Source organism: Bidens hawaiensis, unplaced genomic scaffold (assembly GCF_021521415.1).
Source record: "Bidens hawaiensis isolate Kalapana, Puna unplaced genomic scaffold, B.hawaiensis_p1.1 tig00000904_1, whole genome shotgun sequence".
Classification (NCBI taxonomy): Eukaryota; Viridiplantae; Streptophyta; class Magnoliopsida; order Asterales; family Asteraceae; genus Bidens; species Bidens hawaiensis.
Window position 1 is genome coordinate 3781560 of NW_027491052.1, and position 27249 is coordinate 3808808.

The 27249-nt window shown below is 32.8% G+C and overlaps 1 protein-coding gene across 1 annotated transcript; it reads left to right on the forward strand.

Moving 5' to 3' along the window:
• The first annotated feature begins 22058 nt into the window (after positions 1-22058).
• LOC143546018 (uncharacterized) lies at positions 22059-26229 on the forward strand. The gene is made up of 14 exons (XM_077037775.1): positions 22059-22220; positions 22326-22426; positions 23083-23169; positions 23549-23699; positions 23838-23891; positions 24116-24283; positions 24504-24643; positions 24734-24848; positions 24911-24921; positions 25005-25086; positions 25167-25320; positions 25432-25545; positions 25628-25724; positions 26123-26229. The coding sequence occupies exons 1-14, from the start codon at positions 22059-22061 to the stop codon at positions 26136-26138; spliced, it is 1452 nt and encodes a 483-aa protein (XP_076893890.1). The 3' UTR covers positions 26139-26229.
• The last annotated feature ends 1020 nt before the right edge of the window (positions 26230-27249 follow it).

A 27249-nucleotide genomic window follows, 5' to 3' on the forward strand; every position in this document is an offset into this window, starting at 1 on the left:
AAAAGTGAACCTAAGACGGGACTGGTTATGGGACCGATGTGTTTGATCAACCTTTCCAAGCCGGAATTGAGACCAGTTTTTTTCGGAAAATCTTTGTTGGTATATAACTAGACTGGGTGCTCGCGCAATGTAGCGGGAAACATAGATTTGGTAATCACGTAACAAGTTTATGGGTATTTATTGTTTGGTTTGAAATCGTAAAACCGTTTAAACTGGTCATTGGTTTGATTTCATAGTTAATTTTTTTTTCTTTGGCTTTTGGCAGTCGTTTTCAATTTTCAATGGCTCAGTTTCAACTTTCGATGACAAAAAAATGTTACTAACAGTTTAGTTCACGGTTCAACTTGAAAACCATCAAAACCATACTGCAAACACCCCTATGCAAAATGTTATTTTTTTAACTGAAAAAAAAATCTATAACAATACCATTAAAGAGAAAAAAAATATGCTCGTTTTTACGGTATAATTTTTTTTTAAATATTAACTTATGAAAAAGTTATTAACATTTAAAAATCACGGGAAAAGTTGGGTTAAAAGTGAAAGTATAAATAAAACATGAGTAAAAGATTAAGGGTAATAATTATAAGTATACATTAAATTTACTAAAGTTGATTATACTTAAGTGGGATAAATTGTAACTATTTTTAAGTAAATTAAAAAACACGTGAGTTTTTGATGTTATGATGACATTTTTTTCCTTTTTTTAAAGTTGTACCATGTGCTTCATCACTATTGAATCTCTTAATCCAAGCGTTTTAATTTACCCTTAAGTGATATATTATATATAGTATAGATAATTTGTTTCGAGTTAACATAGCTTTAGTTTTGCTATATAATAATCTTTAGTAGACCGATAGGCTGCCAATTATAAGATCGAAGTTTGCTTTTATATTGTCTGTTATACATGTGTTTTAGCCATTAATTTTTGTTATGAGTAGGTTATTGTTAGAAGTTTCGATTCAATTTAGATTGTGTTGCTTTTTGTTATGTGTCTCAGTTATCGACTTTGTGGATTGCTTTCAACATCTTTAGTAGCCGGAATATACGGTATGGTTTTTACAGCTTAACATAATACGACAAGCTTTTGTTTAATTTTTAGTTCATATAGACCTGCATTTTGGGTTTTGAGTTATGTTTACAACAGTCGTTTATTGACAGATCTTAGGTGCATGCTTTTATAAGTAGACAAGTTGGCTACGCATTTTATGTTATATACGTGTGCATTGAATATGTGCTATGTTTAGACTGTAGAGGGTAATATAGATTATGTGTGAAAACCGTTTTAGCTCAAATAAGTTGATATTGACCTGTGTTAACGGTTTTGAGCAATGTTAACAACAACAATTTAGTGATATGCAATTATGCTCATTACTGCAATTTATTTTGCATGATATGCACTTAAACTCAACAATGTTAAACCGATTTCATAAAAAAACTGGATTTACATCCGGATATGGTTTCTGATACGTAACTCTAGTTTCATCAAATTATATATAAACTCCAAACATTGTTAAATCATTGTACTAAAAAAACCAAGAATATATTTTCATCATACCCAAAAAAATAACATTAATCCAATAAACAAAATCAAAATCCGATATAAAACTGAACACCCTTATAACTAGGTTAACATAATAATCTATAGCCTTTACTAAAAACTCAAAATCCAAGATTAAATCCAAAATAACCAATCATCGATCAAGATTCCTTAGTACTCGAGTTTGGCATGTGCACATCCTCGCTCGCACGATACTTTTGCCACAAACTAACAACACGAAGAACGAGACATATCATAGTAAACAATCCTAAAACTCCCAAAAGTGTAGCCCCCAATGCAAGATTTTTATTTTTCTTGAGACACAAGAAACATATGACCACATAACCATTGACAAGTGTTAGTGCATACGTCTATTGCTTTCGTCTTTGTCAAATGAAGGTGCGCGGAGCTTTAAAGGAGCTAAAAGGTCAAGCATTATAGATGGAAAAAAATGAAAATTTTATTATATGGGGTGATAGAGAATTTGATTACGAGCACGTGGGCAAAAACGGCACGTAAAGCCGATCTATAACAAAGAAGTTATGCGCAAAACAGTTTTCTGTTTTGCTGTTTTGCTGGAGCATAACATATGCGTTGACCAAACATATGCGTTGACCAGACTTATGCGTTGACCAGACATATACGCTGGACATATGAGCTGGTTGAAGACTTATGCGCCAGAAATGCTCCAAACACCCTATAAATAATGATTTTGACATATGTTTTCATAACTCTTTGGTCCAGAACGTATATGTATTCATATTTGTCATATCTTGTTGTAAACCTTGAGATATATAAGAAATAGAGAGAAGTTGATGAGAAACCTTGTTGTTTTTCGATCATGTTTAGGGATTCCGCACCTTCACATTGATTATAGATATCGATCTACGTCTTGTTCACGACACGAACACGTTCCTACAAGTGGTATCAGAGCTTTGATGCTCAATATCGGAAGAAAATAACAAGATACACTCGTTTCACGTCAAAAATTCGATCTATTTCTTAACTCGTTAAAAAGTTCGTTTCGGATTCATAAAAGTCAATTCATATCCATAACGGGCTGATTTGCTGTCAAAACGTGCATAAACAAACTGATTTTGTTGCTGAAACGTGCCGAAAACGCGCCAAAATGGGCTGATTTGCTGTCAAAACGGGCTGAAACGCGCTGATTTCGCGCTGAATTTACTGTTTTTTGAGTTAAAAGTTGCTGAATCACGTTAAAAACGAGCTGTAACGTGCTGAAATTATGAGAAAACGTTATTACGAGCCAAGACCTAGTCGCAAATTGATACGTTTACTCGTGTTCATACATTAATGGAATACTTTATTGATCATGGATGATGAATACATTAGGGATCTAGATAGAATCCGGCAGCATAACGTTACAGTACATAAATATGGCACAGATCTCTATGCAAACTAACTATGGAAGGCCTATTTATAGGCATGTCCCATTCGTTACACTATAGTAAGGAATGAGCCTTCTCATTCTTTAACATCACCAACGAATAAGTCATTCCATAGCCCCATTCACTAAACACCCTTAGTGAATGGGTATACCTTAACGACTAAGCCACCATTCGTTACACTGTAGTAACGAATGGGCTCCTAACTTAACGATTAGCCTAGTCTCTAACGAATGAGGCCTTATTCGCTAAACATTCTTAGCGAATGAGCCTTTATACATTAACATAAAGACTAAACTACCCCTATCCTATTCAAACAGCTGCGGACACCAAATTCGTGCACTTACAGACCCCCTTTGTCCGTAGCTGTCGAATGTTTTCCAATACTTTAGTCTTCAATACTTTATAGTCCAATACTTTGGTCTTCAATACTTTAGCGTCCAATACTTTAACAACGAATACGTTAAAGTCGAATACTTTAACCGCTAATACTTTAACTGCACATCATCAGCCGTACAGCCAACCTCCCCCTTGGCTGATGATTCTCGGGCTTGTGCAAGCAGAAAAAATATAACTCTTTGTAAGCAAACCAACAACGTGTAGCTACTCGTATCAGATCTCCCCCTCAAATAAGCATCTCCAGGTGATTATTCCGATCATCCAACTGGCATATGATATGATTCGATCAAACGAGTCAATCAGCAGCAAGTCATCGGCTATCTGTCGCACTGGTAAAATAAAAATGTCTTTACATTTAACCTCGTCACACATCTTCATAAACAACCCAGTCACTCAACATCTTTCACTTAAGTCTTCACTCTCTCGATAATGTCTATCCCAAAATATAACTCTTTGAATCTCTTCGGCAACCAATACGCTTGGATGCACTAATGCTTTGGACATATGATTTAGAGTTCCAACCTTCGTTAATCAATCCCGAACGATCATATTCTTCAATTAGATGACAAGACTCGTATATTCCTCAATCAGATCAACCCATTCAAGAATTGTCCCCTTCAACAGAAGCAATCCGCTGAATACTCGTAGCCAACATTGTCAGGATCAAAGTCCCTCAGAAAGAAGTAATCGGACAGACACTCGTATCCCACGTAGTCAGGTTTCAATCTTGAACAAATCAATCCACAATCGAAGAACAAATACAGTCTTGAACTCGGTCAAACATAGCTTTGCAAACATGAATTACCACCCGAATTGCAATAATTTTTCATGAAATCCTTGCGAAGGTAGGAAGATATCAATCGAATAAACTCCTTGAAAGTTTTATCTCCCCCTTTCTGACAAATTAGGCAAGGTCTTGAACAAATCTTCGAAAATCTTCAATAAACGTCTCGTTAACTTAATCGGTTACTCCCCCTCGGCCCCTCGATATGCGTGAAAAGTCGGCCAGAAAATATGTCACCAAATTTTGCCAGAAGAGTATCCCGTATATTTAAAATATCCTCGAAAAATTTCGTTTAATAAAATTTTCCGAACATACTTTTTTTTAAGAATCTCCTCATACGTTACATCCTGTTCACATTCGTCATCCAGGTATCACATCCGTCAGAATCTACCCCTCATTCGTTACATCTGAACGAATATGTATCATTCGTGAATCCCATAACGATTGACTTATACGTTAAATCAACATTCGTTAAGCCTATAACGAATGTCTTCCATACGTTAATTCCCCTCATTCGTGTGAACAGTGCACGAATAGGATCTCATTCGTTAAGAAATCTGTATTCGTTAAATCCCTTAACAAATAACTCATTCGTTAAACTTCCGTAACGAATGGCCTTTTTAACTTGACGAATGGGTTGTTGGGCAGTTATTGTAGACACCAGAAAAACGGGTTTCGCCAGAAAAATCAGTTACATCGCCGGAAAACTCAAATCTTCAAGCTGTAACAATGGCAGATTCATCCAAACTTCATAATTAACCACCAAATTACATCCGAGAACTCGGGATTTACATCAGGAACATGAATATAAAATCCAATTCATCATTCAAGCACTGCCGGTCTAATTCAGATCAACCAATAACTTGAACATCAATGGCAGATTCTTCAATTCACCATGATTAATCATCAGATTATCACTAAAGACTCGGATTTCATTCACGAACATGAATTCATCATCAATTTCAAAATTCATCCATGAAATCAATCCAAATTCGATCAAATCCATACATTAACACCGATGAACACGAACACCGTATCACGAGCAACTTTCGGCTCTGATACCAGTTGAGAAAACGTTATTACGAGCCAAGACCTAGTTGCAAATCGATACGTTTACTCATGTTCATACATTAACGGAATACTTTATTGATCATGGATGATGAATACATTAGGGATCTAGAGAGAATCCGGCAGCATAACGTTACAGTACATAAATATGGCACAGATCTCTATGCAAACTAACTATGGAAGGCCTATTTATAGGCATGTCCCATTCGTTACACTGTAGTAACGAATAAGCCTTCTCATTCGTTAACATCACTAACGAATAAGTCATTCTATAGCCCCATTCACTAAACACCCTTAGCGAATGGGTATACCTTAACGACTAAGCCACCATTCGTTTCACTGTAGTAACGAATGGGCTCCTAACTTAACGATTAGCCTAGTCTCTAATGAATGAGGCCTCATTCGCTAAACATGCTAAGCGAATGAGCTTTTATACATTAACATAAAGACTAAACTACCCCTATCCTATTCGAACAGCTGCAGACACCAAATCCGTGCACTTATAAATTGCTGAAACATGCTGATTTTGTTGCTAATTTTCTAATAAACTGGTTAAAATGAGTCAGAAAGTTGATAAAATTTGCTATTTTGCTGATAAACTAGCCTAAACAAGCCAAAAAGTTGCTGAAATTTGTTGAATTAAGATTACAAAAATTTTCAAAATGGAATTTTCGAGTTTGTTTAACGTTGAAGTTACATCGAGAAGAAACGTTTTGAAGAAAGAATTTGTTGATTTTGAGATGATGACTGGAGAATCGTTTGATCGTTTAAAAGAAAGATATTGCAAGCTTGTGAGCGAAATGAAGCATATCGGGATTGTGAGACGAGAGTTCGAATACATTGATAGGTTGGCCGATATACTTATTGAAACTTCACCTGAAGATTTGGGTATAATCATTTTGTCAATACAATCAAACCCCAACACATACAATCTCTCCCGATTCATCGAGAAGCTAATGATCCATGAGGTAATTAAAGATTCTGAGAAGGTTGATGATGTTATTGAAGTTCAAAATGACCAGTCTGAAATGCTTGAAATGATTGACCAATTTGCTGAAAAGATTGTTAAATCCGAAGAACTATCACTGCGAGAATTTGAGAACACTCCTAAGTTCGATAATGAAAGTGATTCAGAATTTGATGAAGAATTGGTTTTGAAATCATGGTGTCGGTCTACTTGTGATCCTCTAAAATTGGATGAAGGTGAGGAAGCTGTTGTTGGAGCTAAGGGAATTGAACCTATTCTCAAGCAAGTCAGAACATAAAGTTCAGACATCCCGACTATGAAAGTCAAAGAGCTTAAGTTATTCGAGGTACACTCTGAACCTTCTGCTCATTCTCGTTTTAAAATTAAATCAGAGTTTAATCATGAGTCGTTAAAAATTCATAACGTAAAGTCATGTGAAAAATGTGAGTTATCTCATAAAGAATGTTTAGAAAAAAAATGTGGTGAATAAATTGTTAACAACTCACAATGACTCTTTACTAAATGAGCTTAAACATATTAAGGAAGCTTATGCTAAGCTTCAAACATGTGAAAAGACACCGGGGGAAAAGATTGTTCAAAATGAGAAAACAATTTTGATGTTAAAACAAGCTATTAATGAAAAGGTTGATTTAAAGCTTAACAGTTTCAAAGCAGCATCTTTCGTCCTGGAAAATATTCTCCCCAAACCGACAGGTAAAGATGAAATATCTGGGGAAGTTGTCTATGGTTATAATGATCATGGTTTGGGGTATAAGCAAGTTCCGACCCCAAGTTCCCCTAAGCCTCTAAAATCTGAAAATTCAAAAACTAGGCGTTATCGTGTTCAAGAACGTTAGAAAGTTTGTTGACCGGAGAAGATGTTTTAACTGTAACGAAGTAGGACATTTGTCCTTTGCGTGTCCTAATCGTTATAACCATGATCATGGAAACCACAAAAAATTTGTTAATAAGGTTGAATTCGTACATGGTACGACATCTAAGAACAAGAAAGAAATCCAGTATCAAAATCAATCCAATAAGGATTTCTTTGTTCAAAAAGTCAATGTAAACAAACTGAGGAATCTCCTTGTCATAAGAAGAGTCCTAAGTTCGCATACGTTAAAAAATCAGATGTTGATACATCTAAAATCAACCAAGATGTTCTTAAAACAGAAAAACAAAAATTTCAAAATTCAAAATCTAAAAATTTGAGCTCAAGTGTCAAATCAAATTTGAATTTAAACGTTAAACCTAAAGTTGTTGAGGTTGTTGATTTGAAAGAGTGTGATGCAAAAAGGTTTGAAATTTTGAAATTTTATGTGAAAAGATCCAAATCAAAGTTATATAATTGGATAATAAAGAAAAAGGAGTTTTGTTCTGAAAGTTCGGATAACATTGTCATATCTGTAAAATCCGAAACTTCAGAAAATTCAAATGTTAATTATGAGTGTTCAGATAGCAAGCATTCTGTGGTAACAAATTTGTCTAAAACTGTTGAAAATGTTGAGAATTTTGAAAATGTCATAAGGTCCAAGACTTGGATTTCTCTGTTTTCTTAAACTGTGTGTGCAGGGGCTCCCATAAGTCATAATGTCTATCATCGGAGCATGGTTGTGCTAAGCATTGCCAAATCAATGGAGGGCGGAGCAAACACAGGAAATCTGAAAAAATGGAGTTCATTACGGTTTGCTTTTCATGTCCATTTTTGTCACACCCCAACCGACGACGAAATACGTCGAGGTGAGACGGTGATGTTCATAGCACATGATACTACGTGTTACAATAGGCGTTAAATTTAATTTAATATCAAGCAATACAGAGATACAATTAATTGTTTTATAGTCATCTAGGTCCAATCATGCAATCCTATATCTTGCATCAAGTAATCTTCAACAAACAAATTTCCAATACCTGAAAAACATGCGAGAGTGTCAACTAAAAATAGTTGGTGAGAACATAGGTTTTAATAAAATAAGTTTTAAGTTGAAAGCAATCCATATGTTTTAAGTTACTTTGTATACTTTGTGATTACAACCAAACCTCTGACACGTTTAGCGAGTCGTCTAATCCACGATTAGACTATTATGTTTAATGTTTAACGATCGTCGGATTCTGAACACACAAGCCTCTACCTAAGGCCTGCGTGGGCGGGTCGAGCCAATAGATCTATCATCATACTACCACGGGCTTAACAAGTTAATGGTTGTACATGCGATTAAGTATACACTTGTAATGATTACACATAACGAATATAATGAAATAAATCTTGAATCAAATAGCATGTATAAAACATAAGGTAAATAAGTTGCATGTTTCCACCCCGAAGTATAAAACGTTTAAAAGCATGAAAAGGGGATATGAACTCACATTCGTTGATGAATTGAGACTTGTAACGCTTTTGTTTAGAGCCCTAATGATCAAGAAAGTTGTTAGAATGTGACCTTATTTCGGTGGAATAGAATCTCCGACCTCAGGTTCCCAGGAAAAGGTAAGTGGGTCCATTCACGCTCGGACACGCCACTTGGTTTTTCCTTAGGCCGTAGCCTTGGTGACAGAACCTTTGGTTGAATATCTATAGACTTGGTGTTTGTTTGAAAGTACAATTGGATTTTAGGGTTTCAAGTGATACTTTATGGTTTAGGGTTTTAGATTATCTTTTCCAGAAAAGAATAGGTTGTTTACTATTCAAGACACGAATTTTTAAAAATAGTAAACCTTTGAGTTAGATTACGAAAATTTTATATCTTGTAACCATATGAGTTTTTTAACATATATATTTTTTATAAGATTTAAGTGTTTATAAAAAAATATATAAAATTCATAGACTACCGAGGGGTCTGATTCTGAGTCAGTTTAGTAGAAAAATCACTAAAAATAGATGCTTTAACAAATTGAGGAGATTCCAGTTGGATAATTTTTATAATTAAAAGGTCTACAATATATCCAAAAATTGGGTCATAATTCGTAAACATGAGTAAGTTATGACATTTGTTTTGAGGCTAAAGTTATGTGTTAGGATTTTCCGCAAGACCCTTTGTTAAAGAAAAATAATAAAAACATTTTTAAATTTATAAAATTTTACACCAAAAATTACAGAGATACTAGACACATAAAGAACCAATTTAGGATTTTGAAATTCGTGATTTGGATACATTATGACCGAGATCTAAGCGTTGAAATAAAAGGTTTTTCTGCAGAATGTAAGAACAAAACATTAAACGGAAATTAGAACTTACTAGGAAGGAAACGAGTTGTGAATCTTTGAGAGGATGATGATCACGAATTTTCAACCTTGGGGCTTTGAAATATGCAGGTTTGGAATGAATTTTAGGGGTGCTAGGGAGTTCTATTTATAGGGGTGTTTAGAGAAGAGATTATGATTAATTAGAGATAGAATTTGACTAGGACTTGAATTCAAATTTGGATAAGGCTAATCTTGGAAATCAAGAACAGAATATTCTAGAAGGTTATTCTTAATTTGAATTTAAGGATATAAATAAAATTACTTTAGGATAAAATTGACAATGACAAATATTAAATCTAGGCATTCCCGGTTAAACGTGTCACGTTAACGATTAACCATGTATAACTAAATGTACATAGAAACATGTAATTGTGCATATGAAAATAATGTTAATAACTAGAAATAAATAATATATGATTCCATAATAATATAGATGGTGAACTAATACACGGACCTTATTAAATACGAGTATAAAAGACTAGTGATTTCATGCATGAAAATGCATAGGTGTTACAGTCTCCCCCACTTAAGGGAATTTCGTCCCGAAATTTTATAAGATAAAATTGTTGAATAAGATTATGAATACTTGAGGAAGATTTAAAATGATAAAAAAAATTATGGTCTAATGTGTTGAGTTCCAGAGATTTGATTAACGGTGTAGACTAATTCAATAGGCTATTTTGATATCAAGCGATAATCTTTTGATCAAGAATTTGATTGAGAGATAGAGAGTTTAAGGGTAAACGACAAGGGAGAGTTGAATTGTTTAGATAAGTTTCCGGGAAAACACCAATTCTAACGATTAGTGGTTTGAACCTGAAAGGTGAAACTTCGATGCTTATAAAATAATTGAGCATGCTTAAAATTCGTTACAAAAAAAATCTTAATAATGTTGGTCAAAGTTTCAGGGTAACACAAAACTCCCCATGACACGAAAAACGCTACGATTGGCGATATTGCAGGGACACCTATGTATAGGAATTACCAACGGCGTATCCACCATGTCCTTACCATATTCCATTCGTCTCGTTTTCCTAATCACTAAAAGACTTCTATGCCATAACACACAACAGAACTTGCTATGGGTTCCATGCGTTGAATTTCATAATTACGTGTGCACCCGCAATTACTCTGTTCACCGCATGGTCCACATAGTTCATCCAATTATGTATGGTAAAAAAAATGTAAAATAATAATAATAAATAAAATAATCATTATGATAAAAATGTTGTTCAATATGAATATTAAATGCAAGTTTAATGATAATCTAGCCCTGTCTCGGGTTGAACTAGATTATGTCAACCCCGAGATGTTGAATAAGAATACACCAACACGAGCACTAGGTTATGAAAACATTAAAGATGGTGAAAATATTTGGGTACAATATGATAAGTTTGAATGACTAGTTATTTGAATTACCAAATTGCATGCAATCATGCTTTGAAACGTAACACAAAGTATTGTACACAAAATGCTTCTACTAGATAACTATGCAAAGAAATAGACATATTGGAAAATCAAGCTCATGAAAATAGATTTATAGATTTCGAGTTACGCAGGCAATTACATTTATAGCCAGACAAGTTTATAGACGACTAACCACCTTAGACAATAACCTTGTAAGTACTCAAGTTGCACTAAGTAAATAAAATAATACTTTATGGGTAAATAAGATTTGATAAAAAAAATACAGTTTACATATAAGCATGGTTCACATATACACAGTTCTGCACAAATATCAGTTTTTCATAGATAATTATGTTCACGAAAAGAATTTAAGCTCATAGAGAATCATAAGTAAGAATATATGCAATCAAGATTAACGGAAAAAAAAACATGTTCATTGAAATATAATTAGGATCATGAGTGGCCACAAGTAATCGGATATAAACATATATGTAATCAAGTTTTATAGAAAATATGTGTGTGTAATGAATTGAGATCATAAGTAATCATGCGTAATCATGTATTATTCAAGTTTTCATATGTATAGAAGTATGATCATGGAATGCATCAAACCAACAAGCAATCATAGGTAATAAAATATAAGCACGTATGTAGTCAAGTTCATGAAGAAGTATATTTACGGAAGGGATTCAAGATCAAACAATATTCATAGGTAGTCATATGTAAACACGCACGTGATCAGGTTTTTATGAGAAATTATGCTCATGGAAAGAGTTAAAATAAAAGATATTGATAACTAATAAACCAGTTTCATATGTTCACGGAAGAAGACAATAATCATAAGCAATAATCAAGTTTCAAGTGGTTATAGATAAACATAAGTAGGATTTAGTTTCACGTTTTCATGGAAGAAACAAATAAGCTTAAGTAATAGTCATGTTTTCACAATTTAATAAGTTCACAGGTTATCAATCGTGTAAGCTCCCAAGTAATTATCAGTTAAATAGGTTCATATATAAGCAGTGGCTAAAATAGGTTCATAAATGAATATCATTGAAAAAGGTTCATGTGTAATCAGATACAACAAAATCGAATTCATGAGTAATCATAAAAATAATTAAGTTCATAGATGTTCAGTTCTTAGATAGTCACGCAGTTAGTCAAGTTCTTTAGATAAACAAGTATGACATTAAGTATTTAGATAAATAATTTGGAGAGACAATTTGTTATTCAAATTCTTAGGTAAACAAATAGACATTCGAGTTCAAGTAAATAATCACGTTGTTAAATAAGTAAGTAAAGGGAAAAGTTCTTAGATAATATGGTATTATCCGACCTGATTGTTAAAGCCTTATACAAATGCAACTTATTTTATCTTCTTATTTTTATTAAAATGGAACCTTATTTGCGTGTAGTGATACCGATCTTAAGGGAAAATTTTAACGTTCTGAATTGTTTTGTTTTATTATTTTTGCATGAGTCACAGCTAATCGATTTTAAGCAAGTAGTGAAAAGATATACATGTAAAAAAATTATTGTATAAAGATATGCAAATTATGTCTGATAGGTGGGGTTCACATAAGATTCGTCCTTAATTGAACCAATTAAATGTATCACAGAAATTCCTGAATCATTTGTTTGGAAGGTTTAGGTGGACAACAATACCAATGGCTGACTTAACACTAATCAGAATAAACGTTGAAAATAAAACTGTGATGGAAGGGCAATTTGGTCAATATGATTCCCTGCTCAAACTCACAAAAATATGTAATTGTTTACATGTTTGTAAATAGCATTGAAGTTCATTTGTTTACTGTCTTTATTGCTTTTCATTAAAACCAAAAATATTTTATTTTTTCGTTTTATTTTCGATTGCTGATGTTGGAATACAAAATTTTATAAAATCAATTGTAAACATACTTAAATGTCATTGTTTTTCAAGATCATTAATTTGGACTTGATAAACAACTTTTTGTTGATGTTCGTGGTGGTAAGTATTTGAGTATGCTTACATTGTTAATTAAGATTTTCAACTTACAATTATCATGAGTAACAGGTCCCATCAAGACATGAATCTTGAGATGGAGTTTGTTAGATGATTAATAATTGAGGGGGAGAATTATAGAAGATTCAGTTCTGGAAAGTGTCAAAGACTATACAAACAGAGACGATAATGTTTAAACAATTGTTTGAAGCTTGACGTCAAATGTTCTTTACACTTAAGGAAGGAATTGATAATTTGATAGAGATGTGTTGACAAGACAAGCGATACCCAGAGCTAAAATGTTAAAGCACTTAATTTGAATGGAAAGACTCTGCAATATCCGAGGGGGAGTCTGTTAGTGCATACGTCTATTGTTTTTGTCTTTGTCAAATGAAAGTGCGCGGAGCTTTAAAGGAGCTAAAAGGTTGAGCATTTTATATGGAGTAAAATGAAGATTTTATTATACGGGGAGATAGAGAATTTGATTACGAGCACGTGGGCGAAAACGACACGTAAAACGGAGCTATAACAAAGAAGTTATGCGCAAAACAGTTTTCTGTTTTGCTAGAGCATAACATATGCATTGACCAAACATATGCGTTGACTAGAAATATACGCTGGACATATGAGCTCGTTGAAGACTTATGCGCCAGAAATGCTCCAAACACCCTATAAATAATGATTTTGACATATGTTTTCATAACTCTTTCGTCCAGAACGTATATGTACTGATATTTGTCATATCTTGTTGTAAACTTTGAGATATATGAGAAATAGAGAGAAGTTAATGAGAAACCTTGTTGTTTTCGATCGCGTTTAGGGATTCAACACCTTCACGTTGATTATATATATCGATCTACGTCTTGTTCACGACACGAACACGTTCCTACAACAAGATGGTCACCATATAATACTTATACACCTCATATCTTAAGACCAATATTATTGCAAAAATAAATAAAACACTAGAGACCCCCTAAAACAACACCGTAGATAGCATTCCACTAGGATATTCAACGTTGCGCATATTATTAATATAGTCTAGAAGAAATAACAAATGGTTTTTGTAAATTGAGTTATGACAATGTGAGAGGGGTGAAATGAGACTCTATTTATAAGCAACATGGCCAAGAATATTAACAAAATCATTGAATTTGGTCAAGACCCAAGACTTGTTAATGAATTTGAATAACATTCAAAACTTTGAATTTGATCATAAAAATTGAGTTGAGGACAATCCCGTCGCATAGCATGACGGGTGGGTTTTTAGCAAATTTTGGAATTTGACATTTTACACCCCTTGACTTGGTTTAAATGTAATAAAGGCATAAAATACATAAAATGGAACTTGAGATTAATTAATAACATTATAAAAAATATATAAAAACAAATCCAAAAATTTAAAACGGGTAGGATTTTCGAGTTTGAAAAATATCGAATGTTGCAAAGGTACCAGTTGCCATCAATTTCTTTGAATATGAATTTTGCTTCTTTCACCAATATTTTTTTAGGTTCCGATCCAAGTAGAGCCCCACAAATCTTCATTTAACCCTCGACTATTCATGATTAGAGCACTGCGTCAGTCCTTTAATATCCCTCAGCTGTTTGGAATTACTAGGCATTGGAACCAATACCAGATTATTGAGATTGATTTGACAGTGAGTTCCATTGTTCAACCTGATTCCAATTAAATGTGAAATTCTTCTTCACCCAAACCTTGTATATGATACCATTGTTAGAAACATGATCGATATGTTCTTGTGTGGAGATATGATCTATTACACACAAACACAATCGAATGGATGTGTACAGAGTCAAACAAGATGAACTAGAAACTGAATGCAACAGAAATTTTATCTTCCTTACAAATAAACTAACCTTTTTTTTCACTATATGATAGATAGCAAGTTAATTATAGGAAGCGAGGCATCATGAATCATTGCGTCGATCTTTGGTATCTCTTGTATCACAACTGCCAAAAGTCTTGACGCTACACAACCTATGTATATTAATGTATCCCATTTGTGTACTCTTTAGTTAGACTTAATAGCATAAAGCTAACCCTTATAAAATATACAGGAACATATAGATATGTAACAATAAACAAATAGATAGTAAATGGAGGGGCTAGATTGAAAAAAGAATGGAAATATTACAATTAATTGCAAAGATATCAAATCTTTGTAGCGTAACACTATATATTATAAAACCCTAGTGCCTTGTTCTCTTTATCAATCAATATTCAACAGACGGCCGCAGCTCTCAGAAATGAGAAAACCTATATCCTTGTGGTCCATGTTTGATGAAAACAAGCCTCCCGATGATATCGCAAAATCAGCGACCCATGTGGTATTTGATTCTATATTCTTTTTAATCAATTTTCTTTTTATCTTGTTCAGAGATTTGAAACTGGTTATCTAACTTAGAACATGTGTTATCTTCCAGGGCATTGAAGAACATCGGTGACTGTTCATAGGATTTCAAAAGACATCTTAGGTAAGTGTTAATAATTCAGCTCTTTATTCATCATTTAGATCTATTGCATATAAGGTTTTTTATTTAATTTTTGAAGTAAAAATAAAATTATGGATACAACAACTATTTAGATCGAGTCTAAAATTCATAGGCGAATTTTTGGATTAATTTGAGTCGTCAACATGTCAAATTATTGTATAGAATGAAAACTATTTTATCCAAATTGCAAAACTACTAAAAATTGTATACTTTTAGGTAAAATCGATCAGTATTCTTATATGATTTTTTCTTTTTAATTGCTATCAATAAAACAATAGAATGTTAGTGTCCGCGGAAGATGATTCACGAATTCCGTCATGTATAACACTCAATGATACATACAAATACGATCAAATTCAACGACATGATCGTACAACAAAATTACAAAGTAACAGAATACAATTAAAGGATAGTCGAATGAGAGTTTAATCGACTCTTGGTGATTAACACCGAGTACGTATAACATATAAAATACATAAAGATTTAGCCGTCAACGCGATTGTTTGCGCCAATATCCATTTAGACCGTTAACCACCGAATATCCTAGTTAGGTGTTATGTAGCTTAGTTGGTAAGCCGCACTGTTTGCAAGGTGAATAACCTTCAAAACCCAACTCTATTTATGTTTTCCTTTTGATTCCACTAAAATTTTTTCACTTTCTTATTATCCGGTATTTTTATGCTAATTTATTACTTTGATTCCAATCTTTACTCTTTTTTTATTATTTTTTGGTATATTCATATCAATGCTTTCCTTTGATTCCTTCAAAGTTTCTTTACCTTTTTATTATTTGATATATTTATGTTAATTTCTTTTTTTATAGTAATATTTTTATACATTTTATTTATTTATCTTTTGACTGCATCAAAATTTTCTTACTTTGTATATTTATATATGTTCATTTCTTTTTTTTATATTAATATCTTTTTATATATTTTATATATAATTTATTTTATTAAAAACCATAACTAAATTTAAAGCCCAACTAAAAATTGTAAAATAAAAGCCTATTTAGTTTAAGATAATTTAAAGAATATAACGTATTTGTATTTTAGGTCAAATAAACTGATTAGGGGTCATATTTTTGTTCTTTTAAAACATTTAAATGTATGGCCCATATTTTCACTTGTATAGGGATTTTGACATCCGTCACATTCTCAGAGACGGCCCTGATGGTAACGATAAGAATGACTAAATAATAAACTAAGTAAATAAAATAAAGGCGAATTAGATTTTAAAATCTCAACTTAATGCAGTTGGCCGATAATAATCCCAAATTAAAAAATTGCTGTCATCAGTCTCAACTTTCACACAATTTGTTTTTATTGGACAATTGTTAAAAAAATTTAACGACGTTAAGATTTTTCCAAATTTCAAATTGATGTTTTATGGTTTTCGATCGGAATGAGGATAAGAATCGATTGATGTAAAACTTACCTCGAAACGGTGCTCCAAACAGCTGAATTTTTGTTAATTAAAAGTTTACACATCAGAATTGAAGCATCCTTTAGTCGTTTCGACCACCGCTTTGAGATAAGTTTTACATAAATCAACTCGTATCTTCCAACCGAACAAAAGCCCTAAAACATCAATTTGAAATTTGGAAAAAACTTAACACTGTTAAGTTTTTTTTTTTTTTAATGAGAGTCTAATGAAAACAAGTAGTGTGAAAGTTGCGATCGGTGACAGCTATTTTCTAAATTGGGATTATTAAAAGGGAAAATTCCCAAATAGCCCATTTTAAAGATAGAATCCCTAAAATAGCTCAAAAGTGTTGATTATTCTTAAAGAATTTGTACTGAGGATACACATTGGGAGAAGATCTTAATTATGAGTGAGCAGGCCAAAGTCTTAAAAATATGGAGGGAGAAGACCAAATATGGAAATAATGTTGATTGAAAATGTCAAATTTTTTAAAATATTGAGGAAGCAAGCCATATTTATGTCTGAACTTTTATTCTCAGAAGACAGTCTCCCAAGACTGTTTTTTTATGTTTCGTACCTGGGTCGTACGTTATTTTCAAATTCTAGGAAAATGTGCTTTTTTAATTTCGTCTTAGGAGACGCATTTCAGAGACATTTGTTCTTAGAAGACCAGCTTCTTGTATTTTTTCTTATAAGTTGGAATTATTCAAATTCCGTCCACTCCGATAATATTTATTTAAATTTCGTCTACACCGATATGATTTAACTATTATTCGTCTGCACCGACAAGATTGTGATTAATACTTTCTTTCCTTTAATATATTTTGATACATTTTGTTGAGTTTGAAGACATCACTTGTGTTCATAATGCAATCAAGGTAGACTTGGTTTATTCAATCTAGTAAATTTTCATTATAGTGGGCTTAAGATTCTGCTTTGTCACTTTTAAGTGTCGGTTTCTATTTATTAAAAGAGATTTTTACATATTTCTTTTTACTAAATATATCATAAATTACATATTTCCTCAATCAAAAAATAAATTATATATTTCCTTTTTATACAACATATTACTTAATTATCCCTACCCTTATTTGAATTAAAAAAAAAATTGTCATATTAATAAGTATAGAGTTAAACCACATCTTCTGTTTTCTCCAACCTACTTAGCTTAATTCTTCGATGAGTTTCCGGCCATTTCAACACAGTCGGCAAACCCTACTTTGTGCCTCCTCCACGACATCTCTGGTTTCCACGGTCTCCATCTACATAACCCCACCGCCATTGACAATTCTCCTAACCCTAGCATCAAGGCACGCCATTCGCCTCCAACCAGAAAAACGATCTATAGATTAAAGCTTTTTGGATGGGGTTTCACTCAGATACGAAAAACCTGACTGTGTCTGGAAACCGGCAAAACAAGATGGCGGTGGGCTGTGTCTGGTGATCAGAAACTTGTTAGTTATATGATAAAATAAAGGCTTCATGTTTTATGGGGTTTGGGAATTGTGAGGAAGAACTGGTAATGAAAACAATGAAGAAACAGAATTCTTGTTGTCCAGAAGTGTGAGGAAACTATACATGTAATTTCATTTCTATATTTTTTATTGTTTTTTTATATAAAGGGTAAAATAGTCCATAAGTAGTTAATTTTAATAAAAAGAATATATATATATGTAATATATATGGTTTAAGAAGAGAAAATATGTAATTGATTTTTATGGCTTGGGAAAATATGTAATTAAAGGTCTTATGAAGGAGAAATATGTAAATGTCTCTTATTAAAATTCATACTTGGCATTGCTTGACAAAATACCATGAATTGTGTAGGCGTCTACGGTTGAAATCGGCGGGCAGCAGGTCACCATTGAAGGAGGGCGAGCAAATAGAATCAATACATACTGAGGTGGAAGTATGTATATATACTTTTGTACTAATATACGGCCATTTTATGAAACCTTGTTTGATTGGTTTTAAGCACAGATGAGCAAAATTGGTACTGGTACCGAAATCGGTACCAAGGTTTTGAGTTTTCAGGACCGGCATGGTACCAGTATTTCCCAAATTTTACCTTACATACCGGTACCGGTACTGAACCGAACATTTCAGTACCGATACCAAAAATTTGCGATTTTCGGGATCGGGATTTTCAGTACCGGTACGGTACCGAGCTCATCCCTAGTTTTAAGCTCTACTAATATATATTAAAGGAAAGAAAGTTATTAATCACAATCTTGCTGGTGTAGACTGATAATAGTTAAATCATGTTGGTGTTGACGAAATTTAAATAAATATCGCCAGAGTTGACGAAATTTGAATAATTCCAAGTTATAAGAAGAAATACATGAATCTGGTATCCTAAGAACAAATGTATCCGAAATGGGTCTCCCAAGACGAAATTAAAAAAAAAAACATATTTTCCTAAAATTTGAAAATATGTACGACCCAGGTAGGAAACACAAAAAAACAGTCTTGGGAGACTGCCTTTTAAAAATAAAAGTTCAGACATAAATATGACATGCTCTCTCAATATTTTCAAAATTTTGGCATTATCTATCAACATTATTCTCATATTTGGTCTTCTTCCTCCATATTTTGAAGACTTTAGTCTGCTCCCTTATAATTAAGGTCTTCTTCCAATGTGTTGCTCAATACAATTTATACAAATTCTTTGGGAATTCTTAACACTTTTGGGCTATTTTAGGGATTCTCTCTCTAAAATTGGCTATTTTGAGAATTTTCCCTTATTAAAATCCAATTTGCCTTAAAAATGTTAATTCATTTGAAATAAAATGTAAAATATATTATGTATTGTGTTAATAATGGGTTTTATAACGTCCTTGATTAATATTAATAAAAGTAACATTTTAATAATTTGAAAATTATTTAGAAAAAAAATGTATGTCTTTATTATTGGCTTATAAAAAATTATAAATATAATTTGTAGGATAATTATGAATTATTTTCGGGTTTTTATTTTTGTCTTGGTATGTTGTTAAATTATGAGGATTAATTTATTAAGTTAAGAATTAGTTAAGTAAATTAAAAAGTAAAAGTTTATATGTTTTCAATAAATGAATAACAATAAATTTTAGAAAATGTATAAGGGTTAATGTGGGAGTGTCAAATGAGTAATGACAAAACATGTAACTTGTATTAGACAATACAAGCTAGTAGTATAATATTTTGTAAGATGGAAATTATTATACGGGAACTTTTTGAATACGGGGTAACACACGATCTCAATTTCATAGCCCAATTATTAAATCGTGCCATACTCGCTCTCATACTCATCATGCATGTGAGTATGCCCATAGCTATCCTATATTCATGCTCTTACGTATTTAACAGAATACGTTTTAACATACCCACTAATTGAAAACCGATCATAAACACATCTATAAAACTTCCTATTAATAATTCTATACTTTTAATAACGTCAAAATAAAATGTTGTTTGTTATATGCAGTGTTTTGAAACCTGGACTGGACCGGCTGGTCCGACCAAGACCCGGTAGATAAGCCGGTCCAGTTCGCAAGATATAGCCCGTTCTCTAATAACTCGGCCGGTTTGATAGTTCACGATTCGATCGGAACCGGTGAACCGTCGATTAAACCGATAAAACCATTTTTTAATAAATCCAAAACGCATGCCGGGCTCATACTTGCGCAAATGCTGTGAAGAAAGTCTTTGAAAACCCCACATGAGCCAACCAACTAATTTATATTTATGTCAATGTCTTTAAAAGGTGAAACTTAATTCTTATATAATTAAAAAAGCAAAAAGCAGTGCATAAATAATAAATGAACATAAAATTTGATTATTAATAATTTTTTATGTATAAATTATTTATATGTATCATAATCTCTACAATTATAAAAGCAAACTAAAGCGTTCGATAATAGAATACCAACATTAACTTCAAATCTTTATCTATTTCTAATATATATATATATATGACGGTTCAGTAGAGAAATCATATTAGCGTGAGAAGTATGAGAAATGAATTTGAACCATTGATTATATTTGATCAACGGTCATTAATAAAAATGGCAAAACTGTAAATTTTAGCCATTTATATTAATTGACTTTAACACAAAAGGGTATATTTGTATTTTGTTATTAAGAATCTGTTTAGGAAACACCTTAACATTCCTTGAATTACATGTGCCATAAATGCATTTTGTTGACTTTAACATAACTATATCCATAGTTTTACGACATTTTTTTTGTTGCAATTTCATAGTTCTTTTTAGTTGGATGAAGTTTTAAATAAATGCTAAATTTTGTAATATAAAATTTGTGTTTTATTTTTCTATTCCGTATTGATCAACTAATGTAGTTAAATGTAAGAATAACATTGTTATTGTGTTGGATAAAATATGTTAAGTTGTGTTGGGGTAACGTAAAGCAAAAACCATAAATTTGTTTTGTATCAAATATTGTTTTAGTTTGTGTTATTGCATGTGTAGCATTATATTGTATAAAGTTTAGTATTTGTAGGATTGTGTATGTTTTGTAGGATGTTTAAGATGTGTATGTTATTGTTAGATCCGCAGTGTAGGATGGTATTATCTATATAATGTAGGATGTGTGGATGGTATCATCTGTATAATGTAGGATGTGTAGGATGGTCCGTATAATATTAAACATAGAGATGTTTTTAATCCATAAGTGAATATGCAGATACATGTTCTTGTGATATTCTCACTCGATTTATAACCTAGAAATTGTGATTAGTTAGAAAAACAATTGAAAGAATAAAAGAAATTAAATAAAAAAGAAAAGAAAATTATAATTTAAAACTTCCTATATACGATTTATTAGTTACAAAAAAAAACACAAATGAAATTTTACTAATATACCATTTCAATTAATTAAATGGAAAAATAAAAAGAAAAAATCTAATTGGTTGAAAGGATTTCTCCAACTTCTCACACTAATATGATATGTCCATTAAACTCAACCTATATATATATATATATATATATATATATATATATATATATATGTATGTGTGTGTTATTTATGATATCGTCCGGGTCAAACACTGATCCACTCTTCCGGGTCGGTCCGACCGTTAGCCCACTGAGACGTCCGGGTCAACGTGTGGGCCGGATCTGAAAGCATTGGCTATATATACTTTAAAAAAAAAGTAAAAAAATAAAGATAACTACAAACAGGTGCCATTAATTAGAAAGATATCATCAAACACATGAAATAACATATAATCATATTTCAAAATAATAATTAATAATAATAAGGGGTCACTCACCAGAGAACATTTGTCACAGCCTCCGGCGATCTCAACCCTCCGATCACATCCATGGCTGCAAACCCAATTCCCGACGATGACCCTAAACCCACCGACACCAACTCCAACTCCGAGTCAACTCAGTCACCTCCTCCTAAAGGCGCCAAATCCGCCGGAATTCGCGTCATTGGAAGGCGAATCTACGACTCAAAGAACGGGAAAACATGTCACCAGGTAATAATAATATTATTCATATTAATTGATGCAATGTGCGTGTTTTCCGATGACGATCGGGTGATTGTTTGCCTCTGAATTGTAATTGTGGGTATTGTTAATTAGTGTCGGCAGAAGACATTGGACTTTGTGGCGACGTGTACTAATCAGAGTGGAAATAATAAGAAGTGTCCACTGAATGTGTGTAGAGCTTGTCTAATGAACAGGTGAATTTGGTGCTTCATTTTGCCCTAATTCAGACCCGTCTTCGAGATTTCGGATACCCGTAAAAAAACCCTTTTTTTAAATATTTTTATAAATTAATATATAATTTTAAAAAATATAATTATTATATAATTTTAAAAAATAATATTATTAAAAATAATTTTATGCCTTGCTTGCGGTGCACCCATATAATGTATATATATGTGTGAACCCTCGGGTGGGCAAAAGTGAAATTACATTAATTTTGATGTTATTTTATTAATCTCATGAAAATAGCGTTAAAAGTGGCGGAAGGTTAATCGGTCATCATGTGGTGGTGTTGATAGCCGAAAGACAAGGGTATACGCACAATCGGCCGGTGTCCCGATGGTTGAGTGTTATGTGCCTTATGTCCAAGGCTTGATGCAAAACTACTATCGAGCCGGGGGTCTTACCGGAAGCAACCTCTCTATTCCTACGGGGTAGAGGTAAGGCTGTCTGCATCTTACCCTCCTCAAACCCTAACATAGCTTTGCTATTGGTGGGATTTACTGAGTACGATGACGATGACGACCATAATTTTTTTTAAATTTTCGGGCTCCGGACGGTCGTGCGCTAATTTTACAATTTGGGGATTAGGGTTTGTGGTGTGTTGATATTGTTTGGTGAATTGAATTAGGTATGGGGAGAATGCTGAGGAAGCTGCAGCATCTGGTGATTGGATTTGCCCTAGATGCAGAGGCAAGTGTAATTGCAGTTTTTGCATGTAAGTGTATCATCATCATCATCATATATTATTATTATTTTTATTTATTATTAAGATCTAATCCACCAAAAAAAAAAAAAAACAAACTGTAATTTGGACTTTGGTCAAAGACTGAAAGTTTTGGTGTAAAGTTTGAGTTTTTTAAGATTTTTCCAAAAAAATGTGAATCTATATTATTGGTACTATTATTGTGATCTATTGGTTGCAAGATTCATACCAATTTTGTATTCAACAAGTACTCTGTTGACATAAAAGTTAAACCGTAGTACTTGTTTTGTAAAGATATTCAAGATTTTGAAAAGTTTAGTTAAACGGTATAGTGAGAAGGCGGTTTTGCTACTTTAAAGTTTGAAGGGTTTTAAAAATGATGGTGTTGTAGGAAGAAGAAAGGATGCATTCCAACAGGGATGCTTGCTCATATTGCAATACAAAACGGGTATAAGTCGGTTTCCAATCTTTTAAATATGGAGGGAGCAGCCGTGACCGAAGTAAAGTATGGTGCTCATAAAAAGAGAAGTGCTGATGATGAGGTCCAAATCTTTACAGTAACAACCCCCCCCCCCCCCACCCCTCCAAAACACACACAAAAATAAATAAACACACGCACACATGCATGAAGTGTTAATAATTGGAAGATCTCACTTGATTATGTGAAACTGGACTTGTAGGAGACTGGAGATGAACCCGAAACGAAACTGATGAAAGAAGATGGTGAAAGGGAGGTAAAACAAAAGTTAACATTATCATAACTCATAAAAATGTCATTTTTGGTTATTTTATCGATGCCAAACCTAAAAACATATGATTATATTATATTGTGTTATTAGAAAGTCAGACTACAGAAGCACATCCAAATGCTTCTAATGTTGCATGATATATTGATATGATTTATGGGAATATGTGAAACTTAATGATCATGTATGAACTTTATCCAAATGTTTCTCAGAGTTGCCAGGAGGAGAAAAGCACAGTTGAGGACACGAGTGAAGATCATGATGTGGAGCTTCAACTACCACCGGGTACAGAGTTGACCAATCTTGCAGGAATTGACCTGCCTCCAGGAGATATCGGACATGCTTTGCAGTTATTAGAATTCTGTGAAGCATTTGGAGAAGTATGTTTGAGTGATTTAATTTCATATTTGGAAAGTAACTAGTGGATTCAATAGGGAAACTTTTGCATGGAAAGTATGACGGTCGCATGACACGACAAACATCAAACTTTGTCGTATCTGTTAACCGTTGATTTAGTCTGGTTATCTATGTTTACCATTTTGGCCTCATTAAATTTCCCCCCCATTTTTTTATTTTTATATTTTTTTTGCTGCATTTTAGGTCCTCCAGTTAAAGGCAGGAGAGTCTGAAATTCTACTAAGCGAATTGGCATCCGAAAACGCACATAAAACACAAGAATCGTTAATCGTTCAGTTCCATACCAGATTACTCTCTTTGATAGAAGAAAATTTAGGGAAAAGGTATGTGTTTTTATTTAAGTGCTTGATAAGTTTTTAACAATTTTCTAGTCACTTAATGACACACGTAACGCGTGCTTAAATATTATGCAGATATTCTGAAAACTCATGGGTGGAAGCTTTTAAAGAGTGTATATCTGAATCTCAGTATCCATCTAAAGATTCTCTCTTGGAGTGTTTTAATTTGCAGCCTAACGGTTACGATGAAGTAAGTTTTTAAAAAAAAACTTCGGCTTTTGAACTTTTTGTGTGATGAATCTCTTGGCACAGTGTAAAGTCAAGTTTTGTTTTTAATATTTTCAAATTTTAAAATTTCTTGCTTTATGTTTTGATTAAATCTGGTTGGTTTGTTTTTCTATTGTAGACAACTGAGATTGTGGATTGAAGAGAAAAATGTGGAAGAAAAGAAAGCGGCGAAAGAGAGGCTGATTGCTAATAGAGAGAAGGTATTTTTGAGGCCTGAAAATTATTGAAATTTATTGTTTTTTGTTTCGATAAATGGTCATTTATTGTGAATTTAAAATAGGAAAAAGATATTAAAAAGAAAGTACACGATGAGGTGGTAAAAGCTATAGTATCACGAAACGGAATCCAGCTTTCAATTTCTGAACATAATGATATTATTTCAAAACTGAAGGCCGAAAGCGCTCAAGTTCTTGCAAATTCTATGGAAATGAGAGGTTTGTAGGATCTTTAGCCACATATAATAATAGTTATATTGCATATCTCATTCTGTACTTCAAGGTTTAGGGTTTGTATCCATAACTCATTGATTTGTTTTGCAATTTTAGATGTACCGCGTGAATCATATGTAGTTAGATCACAGCCCGTTCTTCTGGACAAAAATGGCTGCAAACTCTGGAAATTGCGAAGCCATTATGAGAAACTTGGCATGTTACTTCAAGGTTCGTGTCGGCTTCCATTTATACAACTCGAATCATGCATTTAAAATTACGTGTTTGTAATTTTGTATTATCAAATTTGCAGATTCTTGTTATGAGGATGTGGCTACTTCTGATGAGAAATGGTTTGCTTACAATGATCAAGAAAAGGCATTAGTTGACGAGTATATTTCTAATTCAAGGTAATATTTTTTTTCTTTTTTTTTTAGTGGGAAAATCCAAAAAAAATATAAGTAGATTATACCCTTTGGCTTGTTTATGAAATCCCAGATCACAAATCCTGTTCTGTTACTAAAATTGCTCAAAAAAGATCAATTTCTTTTTCAAAGTGAAACATTACTAATGTAACATTTAACATCCAAGAAAAAAAGATCATTTTTTTGTGCTTCTAGGAGAACCTGTTAGGGAAAACTCATGGGGCTCACCAGGAGTCCAGGACCAGTTAACGTAATCAGAAATCTTGAAAACTACTTAATTTGCTCTAAAAGATCAGATCTTTTTTAGTTCTTTGCAAGTTATGAAGAACATGCTAGCTTTAAATTCACCAGAACAATAACTTGCCTTTTGTTTTGTGTTTTAGGAACACCAGAAAATGATCGGATGAGTCTTCATGCTGTTTTTTTGTTCTACAACAAACAATCTAACAAATGTTCTGTTCTGTTGTTGTGGCATTGAAGTTGGTAGAAATGGATGTTTAGAACTTTAGATGCAAACTAGGCATGTTATTAACTTATTATACAACTTTAGTAGATATGCAGCATATCAAATTGTGAGGTTAAAGGTGTTGAGATTATTGAAGTCTTGGTTTGTTGTGTATTTCCTACCCTTTGGTGACCTCTTTATTATATCCAAGTAGATTGGATTTTTATGATAGTTAATGCTATTTATTATTTACTTTTAATATTATATATAAATATATTTTTAAAAAGTTAAGTTATAAGGCAAATGACATCTATCCTTCCATTGCATGTGCAAGCTTTTGGGGAGTTTTTTTTCATAACTAATGCAGCTTCCTAATTTGTTTTCACAACTAATGCCGGGTTACGAAAATTTTCAAAATTAATGTCGTTTCCATTTTGAACGACGATTTGGAGGAATCCATAGGTGTGGATAACAGGTCAGGGAATGTAAGAGCCATTTAATTGGGAAAGTAAAAATTGTCATACGTAAGGGTGATTTCTGGCTTGACTGCACAACTTGTCGTATGGATGGCAATCTCTAGCACAAACTTTACATGTCACTGTACGGAATGGCGTTTTACTGAAAATTGCCAGCACAATGGCGATTCGAATAAGTCTTGGACAGTGAGTTTTCTTGATCGAAAACATTCATTTTGGTTGATGGAACCAGCATTGTTACTTGTTTTTTGTGCTCCGTTTATTTGATGGGAAACACCATGGTGTAATCATCCATGTTTGTCTAGTTTTCAGTTGAATCCGATTAAGAATATATATATATGTATAGACCAAAACAATTAAGAAAACAAATAAAAAATGGTATAAGATCTCTTGAAAAGATGAGTTGAAAGAGAAGGGAGTGAAGATGAAATTGGAATTGTAGTTTTATAGCATAGCATGCATACGATCTCAAGACCATGTTTGGTGATTCAATGGGCTTTTGTAGGAAATCGTTGTTCGTAATGGCGAATGTGCAAGTTGTTGGAACCATTTCCGGGTGAAGGGTAAGGTTCCTAACAACTAGTAGAAT